Source organism: Rhamphochromis longiceps, linkage group LG10, assembly GCF_057381845.1.
Source record: "Rhamphochromis longiceps isolate RC_006_pf linkage group LG10, R_longiceps_female_GT1.1, whole genome shotgun sequence".
In the NCBI taxonomy this organism is placed as follows: domain Eukaryota; kingdom Metazoa; phylum Chordata; class Actinopteri; order Cichliformes; family Cichlidae; genus Rhamphochromis; species Rhamphochromis longiceps.
In genome coordinates, this window is record NC_140566.1 from 5,444,932 (window position 1) to 5,464,527 (window position 19,596).

The following is a 19,596-nucleotide window of genomic DNA, read 5'->3' on the forward strand; positions in this document are numbered from 1 at the left end:
TAGCTAAGTGTAAACAGCAGTAAATACTAAATATTCAATATTGTTGTGCAGCACGCAGGACAGACAGCGCACAATGTACTTTGAAGTAGCAGCCAAGAAAGGTGTAATTTAAGTCTACGAGCAGTGAACACCCGTGTGCATACCTGTGTGGATCAGCTCGCTTGTATTCAAATGGTTTCCACATGTAATGGTCTGCAAGAGGATGTAGCGAGCCATAGCCCCGTCCCCCAGGGCATGAAGCAGGCATGGAGGAGATCCAGGCCCCAGACATCCAGAGGCCTCAGAGTGCGAGAGCCCAAGGAGGACCACCGGAGGGGCATCCGTGCCACCCTCATGGGAAGGGCTGAGGATCCCCAGACGAGGCGTCACCCAGTAGCCACCGAGCAGAAGCTAGAGGGGGCTGCACCGGCGTGCCCGCCGGCTCTGCCGGCAGCCAGCTGTGCCAGAGTGAACCGAGCCGCAGGCCCAGAGGCCGGAGGCCCGAGGGCCCCCCGCACCCCGGAGGAGGCCTGACCGAGCAACAGGCGCCAGGCCCCGCCATGTAGCCACCGGGAGTGAGCCGGTACATACCTGAGTGCCCAGCCCCGGACACCAAGAGCCACCAATGCACCGACCCCTGAGGGCATCAGTCACCGGCAGGGAGTGTGGTGAGGGGAGATAGGCCTTGGAGTGCCTGGGAGTTCCCAGAGAGGTGGAGTCTAAGACCCGACCTGACATATAGACACAGACAAACAGGCACACACAGTAGAGCTGGGCGATATATCGAGTTTTTAAAAAATATCGATATATTTTTATACGAGATATAAGATGTGACAATATCCTTTATATCGATATAGTCTATGTTACGTTATAATTATACTTGTGGAGCCGCAAGTTTGCCTCTCTTTCGTCCACTTTCGTCTTTACGCAACATTACTCGGCCTCGCCTCTCCTTCACTGAACACAACTGCCCCTCCTCCCCCATCGCTTCACCTGCAGGAAGCGACAAGATGGACACGGCAAATCTCCGTTAACGAGTTACTGCGCATCGCCCCGTGTGTGGGGCTGGACGGCGTCAACGTGTTAGCTAGCTAACCACGCTAACGAGCTAACCACACTAACGCCATGCAGCCCAGAGGTGCTGCACGGACTAAAATCCTTTCATTTTCTCAAAAGTTGACAGCGCGCCTTATGTATGAATTCTGGTTGTGCTTGATGGCCGCGAACCGATTTTATGTGGAACACGGTGCTCAGCAATCTGTCAAAAAATGTTTTAGTACGACTTTAGTAAGCTACGGAGCTGCACCGCTTGATGGATTGTCGGAGCATTACGGCTGAGCCTCACGGAGTGATACGTACTGTGCTTCAACGTAATATTACCCTACTGTGTATAAGGACCATAAATGGCACCTGTTAAGAGACGTGGTTGCGAAGCGGATTTCAAACTCCAGGCTGTCAGTCACGCAGTACAAGTTGGGAACAGAGCAGCTGTGAAATCTGTCTTTGTTATTGTGCTCAGCGTCTTTTAGTTTACATTTTGACTGCACAATTGTGAGCTTTTTGTTATGCACAAAAATAACATTGTTTTCTTTTATTTATGGAGCATTATTATTTAATAAATGCTCATAATGTATTTTTGAGTAAATTTTATGTACATCTGCTCTATGTTAATAAAAGTGCCTGTGTGACATCTGGGACACAGCTTTGACTAAGAACTCTCTTTTTGTTCTTACTTTATGGCTTTAAAAAAATATATCGAGATATATATCTTATATCGCCATCCAGCTAAAAAATATCGAGATATGAATTTTGGGTCATATCGCCCAGCCCTAACACACAGACACAAACATGCATTCCCACCCTCATGCACACATATACAAACACTCAGCACTCACCCAACGTAAGAAGAACTCCTTTTTAAGAGGTTAAGTCTGCCATCAGAACCAGAACCATTTAATATGTACTGATGGCATTTGATTCAAATGATATTCATGGTAGTTTTTAGTTTCTCCCACTCTGGAAACAGGGCTGGGTATCGATTCCGACTCACAAGGTCCTGATTCGATGTGATTCAATTTGATTAGACTTTGACTCAGATAATCAGAGATATTATAATTAAGATAATTTATCATTACATATCTATATTTTTATATCTATGTATAAAAAGAAAACTGACAGGTGATAACGATATATATCACGATATAAGCCAAATAACTATATTTGTAAGATTTAAATGTGCCGTTGCTCACAAGTAAAATGTGAAATAATCAGCAGCTTGTTTTTATTTAAATATTTATTTCCCATAATAAGTTCAACAGGGTAGATGTACTTAAGGAACATGAGACTTTTTCAGATAAATAAAGGCAAATATTGCAAACTACACAAAAGGCAGCCGCTAAAGCGTTTAAGTTTCAAAATAGAACAAACGAAACAGACTAAATTGTCAATTCCACTTAGAAACAAAATATTAATTCTGTTACGTTCTGGTCCCGGCAAGTAAATAAACGTAACAAATAGTTTGCCCCACTCACTTCCCACCCACACACAAACCCCAACAACGACACCTTTTTTAAGTATTTAAGCAGCCATTTATTTTCATCAGCAGTGAGCAATGCCAAAACAATAAACAAAACTCCCTATAAAACAATCCCTAGTCTTCCCTACACCAAAATAAAAAGAAGCCCAAACAAAAGACAAGTCACTTACCTAACTATCTAACGAAAAACAGGAGAAAACTTGTTCAACAAAAGAAAACGGCTTCTCACGCCTACTAGGCTGCGACAGTGAAAGTTATACAGCAAAGGAACAAAAAAGTGACCGCCACTGGTTAACTTATTTACAATTATTTACATGGCAAGGCTAGAGGTACACGTGAATACTCCAGCCTGCACTACAATGACACAACCCACAACTCTGTGACCGAGTCAACGGGGTTCCAAACAGCACTCCCAGGTGACTGTCATCCGGACGTTAAGTACTGGAGGTGGTCCATCAATTATCCAGTCGGAAGGTGTGTAGAGACTCCACCCAGATACCTAGCAGCCACGCCCAGGTGTCCACCTCCTAGGAGAGAAAAAAGGGAAAATACCGCCACCATCCTCCGGTGGGAGGCACAACACCAACAAACACATCACTGGGTCATAACAGTTTCCCCCACCCAAAAAAAATCAAACATCCAACCCCACACAAAGATGTTTGATTTACGACCTAGAGAGGGCATCAGCCATAACATTCCCTAAGCTCTTATATATTGGATCTCAATGTTGAAATCCTGTAGGAGTAAGGACCAACGCATGAGGCGCTGGTTGCTGTTTTAGAAATGTTCTAGAAAAGAAACAGACTGGGTGGTCAATGCCATTTTCATCCTCCTGCACAAGCACTGCACCCGCCCCCAAAACACTGGCGTCCACCTCTGAATCCTTGGCCCCTCAGGAACCGCCCAGGGACACCAAAAGTCTCCAGATTGCGCTTTCGCTCCTCTGCCCACGTCAGTCTGAGCCCATTATCAGATGAGATGTTGTCAAAGAAAAACTTTGCTTTATCATAGTAGCACTTTGGACCAAAATGATCCTCCCCTGAACTCAGCTGCAACCCCTCCTTTTCCCTTCCCTCAGAATTCCCATCCTTTAGATTCAGCCCCTCCTGTAACTTCTTCTCAAGCGCCTCCTTAATGAATTGCGCGTTGGAGGAATCAAAATCAAAGTCTGTGTCAAATTTAAGGGTGGGAGATGGAGCATTAGCCACCATCAGCTGGCCTCTTCTGCGGTCCCTATGCCGTCGAGGTCCTTGTCTTTTTCTAGCAGGTGGCCTGGTTTCAGCATTTTGCTGCTGACTGTCCTGAAAAGTGAATCTACTTGGGTCTGATTGCATGGTGGCTTCAGCGACCCGTGTGGTTTGAATATTTGTTCTTCTCGTCCCCTTGGGCTGCCTCCTATTCTGCTGCTGCTGTTGCTGGGATCCACTCGCACCTCTCCTCTGCCTAAATGTCTTTACACTGACGGTTTGAACAGCCTTTGATGTGGCACGATCGAAACCACTGTTATCTGTAAGTGGTATATCGACTACTTCTGGCGACGGAAAAACTGTGCCGCCAGCTAGATCGTTTCCCAAGATGATGTCAATACCTGCAACCGGTAACTGGGGCCGCACCCCAAGCTTAACCTCACCAGACAAAAACTGAGACGAAAGCTGCACCAAGTGTAAAGGAACCCGTATTACACACATCCTAACTCCCCAGGCTAACACATCCGCCCCACAACAGGATTGAGCTGAAAACGGTAAGACCCCCTCACGAATGAGCGACTGTTTCGCACCAGTGTCTCGCAAAATACTGACAGGAGTCCGCCGATCTTCTCCTATCAAGGAAACAAAGCCGTTTGACACAAACGGCTTAAACTCCTTATCTACTTTATCATTTTCGGGGGCCATCACCTCCCCCCAGGTAGGAGAGTTTGTCTGTAGAAGGTTTATTGGGGAAGGAGATGTACCCTGCCTGGTCATTTCTTTTCTCTTCAGAGCAGGGCAAACCGCAATAAGGTGTCCCTGCTCATGGCAAAAAAAACACACGCGGTTCTCAATGGATGAGGGGATGGCACGGCGGGTGCCCCTTGGAGACCATCTGGGTGGGCTACTGGAAGACGGAAAACTGTGAGCAGGAACCGAAAACACCACTTTGTGTGTCAACACAAACTCATCAGCCCGTATAGCAGCAGCGGCGAGAGTCGTAACCTTCTGTTCGTTTAAGTAGGTTACCACAGTGTCTGGTAGTTGATTTTTAAACTCTTCTAACGTCACCAACTCACGCAGGTCTTCCAAGGTTTTTACTTCTGTAGCATGACACCACTTATCAAACAGAGTTTTCTTTTCTCTGGCAAACTCCACATAGGTCTGGTTGGCGGATTTTTTCCCATCCCTAAATCTCTGCCTGTAAGCCTCTGGCACAAGCTCGTAAGCGCGTAGGACAGCAGCCTTCACCATATCATAGTCAAAACTGTCCTCCAGAGAAAGAGCGGTGCATACCTCTTGAGCTTTCCCCACCAATCTACATTGGAGTAAAAGAGACCACACATCCTTTGGCCAGTGCAGCGCACCTGCGATACGTTCAAACACTGTGAAATACGAATCCACCTCAGTTTCCCGAAACGCCGGCACCATTTTGATGTGTTTACTCACATCAAAGCCACCACCTGGCATCGGGGCCGGTGGCTGCGGAGATGGCGACTGCGGGGATGATGACTCCGGGGAGGGTACCTGCGGGGATGGTGACTGCGGGGCTAACCGAGGTACAGGAGGGCTGGCAGACACAGAGGCTCCCCTCTCTACCTCCAGAGCCCTGATCCTCAAGTGCATAGCGTCCACCTCCAACTGCTGTTTCTTTAGCTCCACCTCCTTAATGCGCAGCGTTAACTGCAGCTCCTCCACAGAAGGGCTAGGCGGAAAAGGGAGATTTTTCAGTGGGGCAGAAACACCAGCAACAGCCCCCAGCTCAACCCCCCCTGCAGGACCCGGCTCACCAAACAACCCCCTGTCCGTCAACTGGACACACAGGAGCTCCCTAAGCTCTTTCTTCTTCGCAGTCAACGGCACAGTCACATCAAAGAATTCAGCAACAAGCAAGAGGTCAGCCTTTTTACACCTGTCCAACTTCTCCGCAGACGGGCTCAGAGTGAAGTCCTCCAACTTAAACTCCATCCTAACACACACACCCCCCCACACAAGAAAAAACCGCCAACCAAGAAAACAAACCACAAAAAGAACACAAAAGAGACGAGCCCCCAATATGTTACGTTCTGGTCCCGGCAAGTAAATAAACGTAACAAATAGTTTGCCCCACTCACTTCCCACCCACACACAAACCCCAACAACGACACCTTTTTTAAGTATTTAAGCAGCCATTTATTTTCATCAGCAGTGAGCAATGCCAAAACAATAAACAAAACTCCCTATAAAACAATCCCTAGTCTTCCCTACACCAAAATAAAAAGAAGCCCAAACAAAAGACAAGTCACTTACCTAACTATCTAACGAAAAACAGGAGAAAACTTGTTCAACAAAAGAAAACGGCTTCTCACGCCTACTAGGCTGCGACAGTGAAAGTTATACAGCAAAGGAACAAAAAAGTGACCGCCACTGGTTAACTTATTTACAATTATTTACATGGCAAGGCTAGAGGTACACGTGAATACTCCAGCCTGCACTACAATGACACAACCCACAACTCTGTGACCGAGTCAACGGGGTTCCAAACAGCACTCCCAGGTGACTGTCATCCGGACGTTAAGTACTGGAGGTGGTCCATCAATTATCCAGTCGGAAGGTGTGTAGAGACTCCACCCAGATACCTAGCAGCCACGCCCAGGTGTCCACCTCCTAGGAGAGAAAAAAGGGAAAATACCGCCACCATCCTCCGGTGGGAGGCACAACACCAACAAACACATCACTGGGTCATAACAATTCTAAAAATAAATCTTAGTTTGTTTTACAGAAGAACAGACAAAACTGACTAACTTTTGTCAATATCAAATAAACTGAGAACTAAAAGGAAATTCTCAATCTCTCCTTGTTGTATAGATTAGCTTTTCAAACAGTTTTAACAGTTACTTTAGTCTGACAAAAGCCGAATGACGAATTAGCGCTTCCAGTCAGAGACTGAGGCTACGTCCACACGTACACGGGTATTTTTGAAAACGGAGATTTTCCGTTTTCGTTTTAAAAAATAATCCCGTCCACACATAAAGGCAGAAATGAAGGAAAACGCTGCTATGAACATGCCAAAGCAGCAGGTGGCGCTAGATTCCTAACCGTGCAGAAATGTTGGCCAATCAGAAGTCTAGAAGCCTCGGTGGGAAAAAGTAAACAAAGCTGGGGCATAGAAGCAGAACCGAGTCGTAAGTGTGGACGGACAGTAACTGTGTGTATATGTAAGCATTTAAACACTGCAGAGAGTACAATTAACAGTAACAGTATTGTAGAAATTCATTTCACCGAAACAATAACGTGGCGCACAGTGTGACGCATGCACCAGTTTATTGTATTTCCAGACTTGCTTTCGGCACAATTTACAGTGCACGCTACTCTGTTTTTTGTCAGACTTGAAATAGCCGAAATACCTTCACACTACGGAACTTCTTTGGCTCTTCCGTTCGACAATCTCTCCGGCATTGGAACCATCATCTGTTTTCTCTTCGGTCACGCTCGGTTGATTTTTCTAGTCGGCACACTCATTTCCTCCATTACGCGCTGGCTCCATTACCCGCTGGCTGCTTCCCAAACAAACACACGTGCAGCTTGGCACTTGTGCTGTACGTAACAAGTCACGCGACGTGACGCTGCGGCTGTGATTGGTTCGGCTCTGCGCTACTTAATTTGGATTGGCTGACCTTTTTTTTTGTTTGTTTTTTTAAGAGGACAAGAGCGACGAGGTCTATCGCGATAGCTTAATTTCTCTATCGAGTAAAAGTTATATCGCGATACATATCGTTATCGTTCTATCGCCCAGCTCTAATATATACACTCAACAAAAATATAAACGCAACACCTTTGTTACTGCTCCCATTCCCCATGGGATGGACGTAGAGACCTAAAATTCATTCCAGATACACAATATAACCATCCCTCCCAAACAGTGGTCACAAATCAGTCCAAATGTGTGGTAGTGGGCACATCTGCCATATTGAGATAATCCATCCCACCTCACAGGTGTGCCACATCAGGATGCTGATCTGACATCATGAGTAGTGCACAGGTGTACCTCAGACTGCCCACAACAAAAGGCCACCCTGGAATGTGCAGTTTTGTCTCACAGCAAACTGCCACAGATGCCACAAGCAATGAGGGAGCGTGCAATTGGCATGCTGACAGCAGGAATGTCAACCAGATCTGTCGCCCGTGCATTGAATGTTCATTTCTCAACCATAAGCCGTCTCCACAGGCGTTTCAGAGAATATGGCAGCACATCCAACCGGCCTCACAACCGCAGACCTCGTGTAACCACACCAGCCCAGGACCTCCACATCCAGCAGGTTCACCTCCAAGATCGTCTGAGACCAGCCACCCAGACAGCTGCTGGAACAATTGGTTTGCACAACCAAACAATTTCTGCACAAACTGTCAGAAACCGTCTCAGGGACGCTCAACTGCATGCCCGTCGTCCTCATCAGGGTCTTGACCTGACTCCAGCTCGTCGCCGTAACAGACTTGTGTGGGCAAATGCTCACATTCGATGGCGTCTGGCACGTTGGAGAGGTGTGCGCTTCACGGATGAATCATGGTTCACATTGTTCAGGGCAGATGGCAGCTGAGAATGTCCCAGTTCTTGCATGGCCAGCATACTCACCGGACATGTCACCCATTGAGCATGTTCGGGATGTGCTTGACCGGCGTATACGACAGCGTGTACCAGTTCCCACGAATATCCAACAACCTCGCACAGCCATTGAAGTGGAGTGGACCAACATTCCACAGGCCACAACTGACAATCTGATAGACTCCATTCGACGATGTGTTGCACTGCATGAGGCAAATGGTGGTCACACCAGATACTGACCGGTTCTGGGTCCCCAGACCCCCCAATAGCGCAAAAAACTGCACATTCCAGGGTGGCCTTTTGTTGTGGGCAGTCTGAGGTACACCTGTGCACTACTCATGATGTCAGGTGAGCATCCTGATGTGGCACACCTGTGAGGTGGGATGGATTATCTCAATATAGCAGATGTGCCCACTACCACACATTTGGACTGATTTGTGATTTGTGACCACAATAATAACATGGACTGAACCACCACTCACAACTACTAGCACTTTATATAGCCTCTGTAGAAACTATCTACACCCTCACTTATCTTAACTGCACTACTGTATAGCTCTGTGTAAACAATCATTCTGTACATACGATAATTTTTAACCCTACAACTGTTTACAACTTGCATAGTTCCCATTTCTGTATAGCTGTATATCTCAGATTCTGTAAAGTTATTTATTTCATATTCTGTATAGTTTTTCATATTTATATCCTGTTCATATCCTGTACATAGCTTGTACTCACTACAGCCTGTACATACTTATAGTTATAGAATATTCACAACATACTTCATACCGTGTACATTATAACATACCATAATAGACCCATTTCTGTAATATACTCACATATCTATATTATTGCTAATATATATTGTAATATATCTATATCACTAAAGCACTTCTGGATGGATGCAAACTGCATTTCGTTGCCCTGTACCTGTGCATGTGCAATGACAATAAAGTTGAATTCTATTCTATTCTATTCTATTCTATTCTGTTTGGGAGGGATGGTTATATTGTGTATCTGGAATGAATTTTAGGTCTCTACGGCCATCCCATGGGGAATGGGAGCAGTAACAAAGGTGTTGCGTTTATATTTTTGTTGAGTGTATATATATAAAAAAAAAAAACACCCAGCACGCCCCTGCGGGCGGTTTATCCTTCAAGCTCGGGTCCTCTACCAGAGGCCTGGGAGCTTGAGGGTCCTGCGCAGTATCTTAGCTGTTCCCAGGACTGCGCTCTTCTGGACAGAGATCTCCGATGTTGTTCCCGGGATCTGCTGGAGCCACTCGCCTAGCTTGGGAGTCACCGCACCTAGTGCTCCGATTACCACGGGGACCACTGTTACCTTCACCCTCCACATCCTCTCGAGCTCTTCTCTGAGCCCTTGGTATTTCTCCAGCTTCTCGTGTTCCTTCTTCCTGATATTGCTGTCATTCGGAACCGCTACATCGATCACTACGGCCGTCTTCTTCTGTTTGTCTACCACCACTATGTCTGGTTGGTTAGCCACCACCATTTTGTCCGTCTGTATCTGGAAGTCCCACAGGATCTTAGCTCAGTCATTCTCCACCACCCTTGGGGGCATCTCCCATTTTGACCTTGGGACTTCCAGGTTATACTCGGCACAGATGTTCCTGTACACTATGCCGGCCACTTGGTTATGGCGTTCCATGTATGCCTTGCCTGCTAGCATCTTGCACCCTGCTGTTATGTGCTGGATTGTCTCAGGGGCATCTTTACACAGCCTGCACCTGGGGTCTTGCCTGGTGTGATAGACCCCAGCCTCTATGAATATTGTACTCAGAGCTTGTTCTTGTGCTGCCATGATTAGTGCCTCTGTGCTGTCTTTCAGTCCAGCTTTGTCCAGCCACTGGTAGGATTTCTGGATATCAACCACCTCCTCTATCTGCCGGTGGTACATACCGTGCAGGGGCCTGTCCTTCCATGATGGTTCCTCGTCTCCCTCCTCTTCCTTGGGTTTCTGCTGCCTGAGGTGTTCACTGAGCGCTAGGTCAGTTGGGGCCATCTTACCAATGTATTCTTGGATGTTCGTTGTCTCATCCTGGACTGTGGTGCTGACACTCACCAGTCCCCGGCCCCCTTCCTTCTGCTTAGCGTACAGCCTCAGGGTGCTGGACTTGGGGTGAAACCCTCCATGCATGGTAAGGAGCTTTCTTGTCTTTATGTCAGTGGCTTCTATCTCCTCCTTTGGCCAGCCTATTACCCCAGCAGGGTACCTGATCACGGGCAGGGCGTACGTGTTGATGGCCCGGATCTTGTTCTTACCATTCAGCTGACTCCTCAGGACTTGCCTGACCCTCTGCAGGTACTTGGTGGTTGCAGCCTTTCTAGCGGCCTCTTCATGGTTCCCATTTGCCTGCGGGATCCCCAGGTACTTGTAACTGTCCTCTATGTCTGCAATGTTGCCTTCTGGTAGTTCAATCCTCTCAGTTCTGACTACCTTCCCTCTCTTTGTTACCATTCAACTACACTTCTCCAGTCCGAACGACATTCCAATGTCATTGCTGTATAGCCTGGTAGTGTGGATGAGTGAATCGATGTCTCGTTCACTCTTGGCATACAGCTTGATGTCATCCATGTACAGGAGGTGGCTGACAACTGCTCCGTTCCGTAGCCAGTATCCGTAGCCAGTCTTGTTAATGATCTCACTGAGGGGGTTCAGGCCTATGCAGAACAGCAGTGGGGACAGAGCATCTCCTTGGTAGATCCCGCACTTGATGGTGACTTGTGCTATGGGCTTGGAGTTGGCCTCTAGTGTTGTACACACACACACACACACACACACACACACACACACACATACATACATACATACATACATACATACATACATATATATATATATATATATATATATATATATATATATATATATATATATCCATAGGTCCCTCATCCTATTCATGTAGCCCCTTCCGCCGGGGTTACTTGCTCAGTGAATACCTCATTGCTCAGTGAATACCTCAGGCAGCAGAAACCCAAGAAAGAGGAGGGAGACGAGGAACCATCATGGAAGGACAGGCACCTGCACGGTATGTACCACCGGCAGATAGAGGAGGTGGCTGATATCCAGAAATCCTACCAGTGGCTGGACAAAGCTGGACTGAAAGACAGCACAGAGGCACTAATCATGGCAGCACAAGAACAAGCTCTGAGCACAAGATCCATAGAGGCTGGGGTCTATCACACCAGGCACCCCAGGTGCAGGCTGTGTAAAGATGCCCCTGAGACAATCCAGCACATAACAGCAGGGTGCAAGATGCTAGCAGGCAAGGCATACATGGAACGCCATAACCAAGTGGCCGGCATAGTGTACAGGAACATCTGTGCCGAGTATAACCTGGAAGTCCCGAGGTCAAAATGGGAGATGCCCCCAAGGGTGGTGGAGAATGACCGAGCTAAGATCCTGTGGGACTTCCAGATACAGACGGACAAAATGGTGGTGGCTAACCAACCGGACATAGTGGTGGTAGACAAACAGAAGAAGACGGCCGTAGTGATCGATGTAGCGGTTCCGAATGACAGCAATATCAGGAAGAAGGAACACGAGAAGCTGGAGAAATACCAAGGGCTCAGAGAAGAGCTCGAGAGGATGTGGAGGGTGAAGGTAACGGTGGTCCCCGTGGTAATCGGAGCACTAGGTGCGGTGACTCCCAAGCTAGGCGAGTGGCTCCAGCAGATCCCGGGAACAACATCGGAGATCTCTGTCCAGAAGAGCGCAGTCCTGGGAACAGCTAAGATACTGCGCAGGACCCTCAAGCTCCCAGGCCTCTGGTAGAGGACCCGAGCTTGAAGGATAAACCGCCCGCAGGGGCGTGCTGGGTGTTTTTTATATATATATATATATATATATATATATATATATATATATATATATATATATATATATATATATATATATATATATATATATATATATATATATGTGTGTGTGTGTGTATATATATACCATGACTCAACATATGAACATTACCTGATGCTGCTGAAGTGAAGCTGAGCAAATGTTTGGCATAATTGTCAGATTGGCATAATTTTAAAAAGTTTACATTTCTTCGGTAGTAAACAACAGAAATGAGGCTTTCTTGTCTGAGGTCATTTTTGAAAAAACAAACAAACAAACAAACATATAAAGCATGAACCACATCAAGTAAGGTACATGTCACGATGCAACTCCGAACTAACGTTGTGCTTCCAAGTTGGTCTGATCTTCCAACAACACACACACACACTCACACACACACTAGCGTCCCTCTAGTCTGTGTGAGATAATGAGCGCCTTTTGTGTCGTCTCGCTGATGCATGTGGGGCGAGACGATGTGGCCTCACAGTCATATTGACTCTAGACTTCACCGCTGTCAAGCATTACCTCTTAACCACTACTACCCAGTACTTGCTGCTCCTCATCCATCCTTACACTATCACCTTTTAAACACGTCTGGGTTTGATAAGACACTGAGACCACTGACATTGCTGGGCATTTAGGCTACAATAAAAGCCATGAAACATCGCACCTTGAAATGTAAAGCGCTTTGGGGTCCATAGGGACTAATTATTAGTCCTTTATTTATCCAGGTAAAAAATCTCATTGAGATTAAAAATCTCATTTTCAAGAGAGACCTGGCATCATGGCAACAAAAGTCAAAATACACATACCACATAAGTATATAACATTTAAAACAAATACAATATCCCATACCAACATGTGTAAAATATACAATAACAGATCAAATTAAGAGTACATTAAAAACAATCACACTGAGTAAAAGAGTTATTCTCTCGTTCCTTTAAGACAGACTTAAACTCTCCCAAGGTAACCAATTCTGATAATTTCAGTTCCTTCTGCAGATTATTCCAGGAAGCAGGGGCAGCGTATTTAAAAGCCTTTTCCCCCAAAGTAAAGCGCTATACAAATACAGGCCATTTACCATTTGACAGATAACTATATCTGTTTTCCCCCTGCCCCAAACAGGGGAGGGGCACTCTTGATTTCTCACATTTTAGCGCTTATTTCAATTTTGGGTGGTAATTTATATTAAGTGACTGTGATAGTATATATTAAAGCATCGTAAACAGAATCAGAGCATGACATGAATATTGAATCCAATGTAATTTTCTTGGGCTTGCTTCATGATTGTGTTGTAAGAGGAGGTTTATCTATGTTAATAACAGGCTTATAATCTGCTTGTAATGCATCATGGGGACTTGTGGATGTCATTTCAGTGTTGTCTGAGCACAGTGGCTAATAATTGGTTTTCCAGGGGTTTGCTGTGAGACATGCTAGGGCTTTCGTCTAATGTTAATTTGGACTGCAGAGATTTTTCTGTCAGCTTCTGTCCAGGATTGGTAGCCACTTCAGTGCTCTATCAAATTTATTATTTGAGTTGCTTTCTTTTCAATGCATGACCCTTTTAATCACAGTGAGAAAAAAGTGACTTAGTTCTCAGGCTTTAGGACCTAATTTTTTTCATCTAAACAAGGAAATAATTTTTCGTGCTCTTATCAATATATCTAGTGAGAGCAGCCATTAGGTTTAGTGGTTGCATGGAGAGAGTCTTGTTAAGGTTGGGTGGGTGGGGGTGGGCCAGCTGCTGTGGCTGTTAAATGGACTCAGCAGTAGCACTCGTGCTATGGCACATTAAGGAACAAAAGAAGATGGAGGGAATACATTTGTTGGTGGAAGTGGACCTGACATCAGTGAACACGTTATCCAAGTGTGTTCTTGAAGGGGGAGGCATCAAGCAGCACTACTTGGGCTGAGAAGGTGACCCTTGTGGGCTTCTCAAAGGAATAACTGAAATATCCTCTTGATGTGATTCTCATTCATTTAACTTCAGCTCAATTTTACTACTGGCCACACGAGCATTTCCAGGAACCTAAACCACATTATGTCGTTTAGTCAAGGCCATAAAATACACAGGTCAAAAAACTAAATGGCAGCACCAGGACACAAAATGGAATTGCACTTCAAACCAAGTCATGACATTCCACATTTCAGGTCAGAGAATGTAGATAAAGAAATGGTAAGAGCTTCATCACAGTGTGTGTGTGTGTGTGTGTGTGTGTGTGTGTGTGTGTGTGTGTGTGTGTGTGTGTGTGTGTGTGTGTGTGTGCACTGCGGGGGATTTGTAATCTCCAGTCAGCCTGTAGATTGCTCTGAGCTGGTCATATTGGATGCAGACGGTGCTTTACTGTATTTGCTGCTACAGCTGCTGTGCAGCATATCTGCACAAGTGTGAGTATTTGTACTGGGTGTGGTGATGAGGAGGAGGAGGAGGATGGTGCTTACAAGGACATCTGTCTCCAACTGTGAGACCCCCACCTCCCCCACGTCCTCTAAAGGCCTTCCATCACCAGGGAAGCAACACGCATACACACCAATATCCTGCGTGGGCCGTTTCATCATGGTGTAATGGCTGATAGGGATCGGAGGGGGTCCACTCGGGGTAATGACAGTGGCTGATAGAAGGTGGCTTCTGATGAGGGCCCCTGATGGGCCTGAGGGCCAAGACTGATATTGCCTTGAGGAACAAGCAGCACCTATAGGGAACAGATAAGATGTATATATATGTGTTTTTGTGTGTGTGTCTAAGCAGGCCTGATAAAGGGATAAGAAGGATGTTGTACTTGAGCAAAGGCGCAAAAAACATCAGCATGTCTTTGCATGTGTTTACACCAAAGCAGATTGCTTCATGTCAGGAAAGGATGTAAGCTGATGGATTGACACATGACCAGCTCAATCCCCCACAGCAGAGCTTGAACCTGAAGCTTTTTTTCAGTTCCCCCTCCTTCCACCGTATGAATATTTATTCTTTTGTGTGTGTGTGTGTGTGTGTGTGTGTGTGTGTGTGTGTGTGTGTGTGTGTGTGTGTGTGTGTGTGTGTTTCACTCCTTGGAACATTAATGACAGTGATAAAGGCATTTAATCAAAAGTGAGCCAGAGCTAACACCCAGAGGTGTTTTTTATGTCCAATTAAATGCTTAAGTGGTGCACTGATATACAGAAGGGTCCTTATACTTTACCCACGTGGTAAATCACACTAGTCTCTTGGTCACAAATAAGTATTACTTCTGTACTTTTTTTTAATGAAACAGATTAGCTATGATGGCTTCATTTTCAGGATGAGTACTCTATAATTTTCAAATCAATCATTTTGTACACTACAAGCTGTTGTGGAAAGACTGACAGTAATCAAACAGATATGGTAGCACGTAAGAGAGGGTGATGATGTGTAAATCTGTTTTCAAGAGATTAAAAGTGTGGATGCAAAAAGAAATCTCTTTAACTATTGTTTAAGTGGGTGATTATTTTCTCGTCTGGGCTTTTTGTTGATAAAATTCTTGTTAAAAATACCCAAACTGGTCTATTTGGGAACTTTGTTTGAGATCAGTATGGTGAAAAGTTTAGGTTTTAGGGTTCTGAATGAATCCATAGAGACCATTGAGCATTGCTTAAAAGTATATGAATTAAGATGTTTAAAGCTCATTCTATTAAGAAATGAACACAAAATATCTGCTGACCACTCTGCTCTTTGACAAGTCTTAAAATGAGATAAAAAGAGCAACAAACCATGACATATTGTACCATTTCAATATTTATGTTGCAAAAATTAAGCCAAAATGCAGAAACAGTGTGTGAAGTGTGTAGGAATTAAGAGAGAAAGAAGCTGCCAGATGCTTCTTATCAGATTATTAAATCATCAGCAAGTGTGACTACCTCTTGTTTCTTGACCATAATGCACAGTGCCATGTTTGACAAAAAAACAAACACAGCGTATCAGAATCAACAAAACAAGAATTAAGGTGCCTAATCAAAGTCCAAACATCAACCACATTGAAATGTTGTGGCGGAACCTTAAGAGGGATGTGCATAAAGGAATTTCTGCAAATCTCAAGGAACTAAAGTAACTTTATAAAGAAATCCTTTCACAAAGATGGAAGTAGAGCTGGGCGATATGAGATTTTTTCATATCACGATATGTTTTTTTCATTTCAGGCGATAACGATATCTATCACGATATAAGCCAAATAACTATATTTGTAAGATTTAAATGTGCCGTTGCTCACAAGTAAAATGTGAAATAATCAGCAGTTTGTTTTTATTTAAATATTTATTTCCCATAATAAGTTCAACAGGGTAGATGTACTTAAGGAACATGAGACTTTTTCAGATAAATAAAGGCAAATATTGCAAACTACACAAAAGGCAGCCGCTAAAGCGTTTAAGTTTCAAAATAGAACAAACGAAACAGACTAAATTGTCAATTCCACTTAGAAACAAAATATTAATTCTAAAAATAAATCTTAGTTTGTTTTACAGAAGAACAGACAAAACTGACTAACTTTTGTCAATATCAAATAAACTGAGAACTAAAAGGAAATTCTCAATCTCTCCTTGTTGTATAGCTGAGCTTTTCAAACAGTTGTAACAGTTACTTTAGTCTGACAAAAGCCGAATGACGAATTAGCGCTTCCAGTCAGAGACTGAGGCTACGTCCACACGTACACGGGTATTTTTGAAAACGGAGATTTTCCGTTTTCGTTTTAAAAAATAATCCCGTCCACACATAAAGGCAGAAATGAAGGAAAACGCTGCTATGAACATGCCAAAGCAGCAGGTGGCGCTAGATTCCTAACAGTGCAGAAATGTTGGCCAATCAGAAGTCTAGAAGCCTCGGTGGGAAAAAGTAAACAAAGCTGGGGCATAGAAGCAGAACCGAGTCGTATGTGTGGACGGACAGTAACTGTGTGTATATGTAAGCATTTAAACACTGCAGAGAGTACAATTAACAGTAACAGTATTGTAGAAATTCATTTCACCGAAACAATAACGTGGCGCACAGTGTGACGCATGCACCAGTTTATTGTATTTCCAGACTTGCTTTCGGCACAATTTACAGTGCACGCTACTCTGTTTTTTGTCAGACTTGAAATAGCCGAAATACCTTCACACTACGGAACTTCTATGGCTCTTCCGTTTGACAATCTCTCCGGCGTTGGAACCATCATCTGTTTTCTCTTCGGTCACGCTCGGTTGATTTTTCTAGTCGGCACACTCATTTCCTCCATTACGCGCTGGCTCCATTACCCGCTGGCTGCTTCCCAAACAAACACACGTGCGGCTTGGCACTTGTGCTGTACGTAACAAGTCACGCGACGTGACGCTGCGGCTGTGATTGGTTCGGCTCTGCGCTACTTAATTTGGATTGGCTGACCTTTTTTTTTTGTTTGTTTTTTTAAGAGGACAAGAGCGACGAGGTCTATCGCGATAGCTTAATTTCTCTATCGAGTAAAAGTTATATCGCGATACATATCGTTATCGTTCTATCGCCCAGCTCTAGATGGAAGAGACTAAATATAGAACATAATTACTTGGAGTGAAGGTGGTTTTACAAGCTATTAAATATGGGATCACACAGTGTTTTTGGTGTTTTGGCTTCATTTTTGATAAATAAATCATGCAGTTAAATATTATGTAACAATGTAACAAGTCGTGTTGTTGTTCATCTAATATTTGTACTTTAAGGACTAGTAAAGCGCTATACAAATACAGGCCATTTACCATTTAATAATTTGAAATTTGGCAAGGTTCAAGAAGGAAGGAATGTGTTTTTGTAATAATTTTTTGACATATAAAACCTTAAAACTGAGAGTCTCATAGGAACCGTGAAGAGGCCACTAGGAAAGCTGCAAACACCAAATACCTGCAGAGAATAAGGCAAGTCCTGAGGAGTCAGCTGAATGGGAAGAACAACATATTTCATTTCCTTCAAGATCTTTCTTTCATTCAGAACTTACGCCTTGGCGGTCGTCAGGTACCCTGCTGGGATAATAAGCTGAACAAATATATATCTAAAATAAAATTGAAATGTAAAATTGTTATCAAATATGAAATGATCAGTAATGCTTGGTTTAAATACCACAATGAATGAAATAGCTGACAAATAAAGAAACCTCATGGATTGATCTTATGAATCCCATTTTGCCACAACATTGTCCACAACTGTTTGAATTTGGACAAATGTGTATTGTCATAGTTGTATGTATTTGAATGGGAGAAGCTTTTCACTGTCCATTTGCAGGATTTTCACTTTAATCTTGTGTCTCGTATCTCCTTATTTTCTATGTCTGTGCTTTGATTAAAGTGCAGCATTCAAGCCCAGTGGTGGGGATTACTCTGGCTTTGTTGAAGGGGTTTAAAGAAAGGGTCAAAGTGCACCCTCTTAATTTGGGCCCCCAAGGGCCTCTAGGTAAGTGCCGGTGCCTAATTAACATCTAGAGACCCTTTTTTTGCTCAGGTTTGGTGCTTGTGGAGGGGTAGAATGGGAAGGATCAGGGGCCCCTGGAGCCATGATTTCACTGTGGTGTGTGACAGGTCATTGCTGCAGTCCTTTAACCCCACAGCATGGTAATTCAGACCTTCGGTCCAATCAGCTGTCCTATTTCATTTCTCCCTTTGCGTGACAAGATGGGATCCTGAGCAATTTAGTCAGGTTTTTGTAATCTGCTATGAATAGTGGTAAGAGAAATGTTGGCAGCAGGCATAGATAAGGTCAGGGGTGTAGTTTGGCATATCAAACAAGGATTGGAGTGACCAGTGGGATTCAGCAAGCCCCAAATACTCTGTGGCAAAGTAATTGGCCATCAGGATATGGGGCAGAATGCAGTCATAAGCTGTCGTTTTAGCCCCGAAAGAGGCACAGATAAAGACAACGGTAACGTGGTAGTTCAAATGAACTGAGTAGACGGGTATTTTTTCAAGGCAAACATAAGTACCAGCTGTGTTAGCTAATGAGAAAATGAAAAATATCCTATTCTCTGCTGAAACACCAATATACCCGTTTCCCATGACCTTGATTACAAACAGAGCTGACTGAGTTATCCCCACTCTCACATTCAAAGAGGACACAACGCTATCTTGACAGGAAGAAGAATGAGCCTTTGTGGTGTACAGGCTGACACTGAGATACCACACAAAGCCAGGTGATTCAGATAAAGAAATGCTCTCATATGAATGGATAGATGGATGGGCCGATAGATAGATATATGGATGGTGATGATAACCATAATATCCTGGGGGCTTTCTTGGCCTGTGGGCGTTGACATGAGGGGAGATGTGTCATTAATCAGATGAGCCAGTGACCCTCCCCTGTTGGCCTGTGACATTACAGCGACATTGCTGCTGTTCCACTCCAAAGGTCCATCACATATTCTTGTGTGCATAGACACTCATGTCTTATAAATATATTTAAGCATCTTCGCTCAGTCCTGAAATCTGATACCTTACAGTAAGCTATT

General features: G+C 44.4%; 2 protein-coding genes across 8 annotated transcripts in view; one reads left to right on the forward strand and one right to left on the reverse strand.

The window, feature by feature from the left end:
* The window catches only part of robo3 (roundabout, axon guidance receptor, homolog 3 (Drosophila)), a 184,199-nt gene that overhangs the window by 113,154 nt on the left and 51,449 nt on the right, over positions 1-19,596 (forward strand). The window lies entirely within an intron of this gene.
* Positions 3,340-5,670, reverse strand: LOC146660208 (uncharacterized). The gene has a single exon (XM_085421594.1). It carries the CDS (start codon positions 5,668-5,670, stop codon positions 3,340-3,342), a length of 2,331 nt encoding a protein of 776 aa, XP_085277720.1.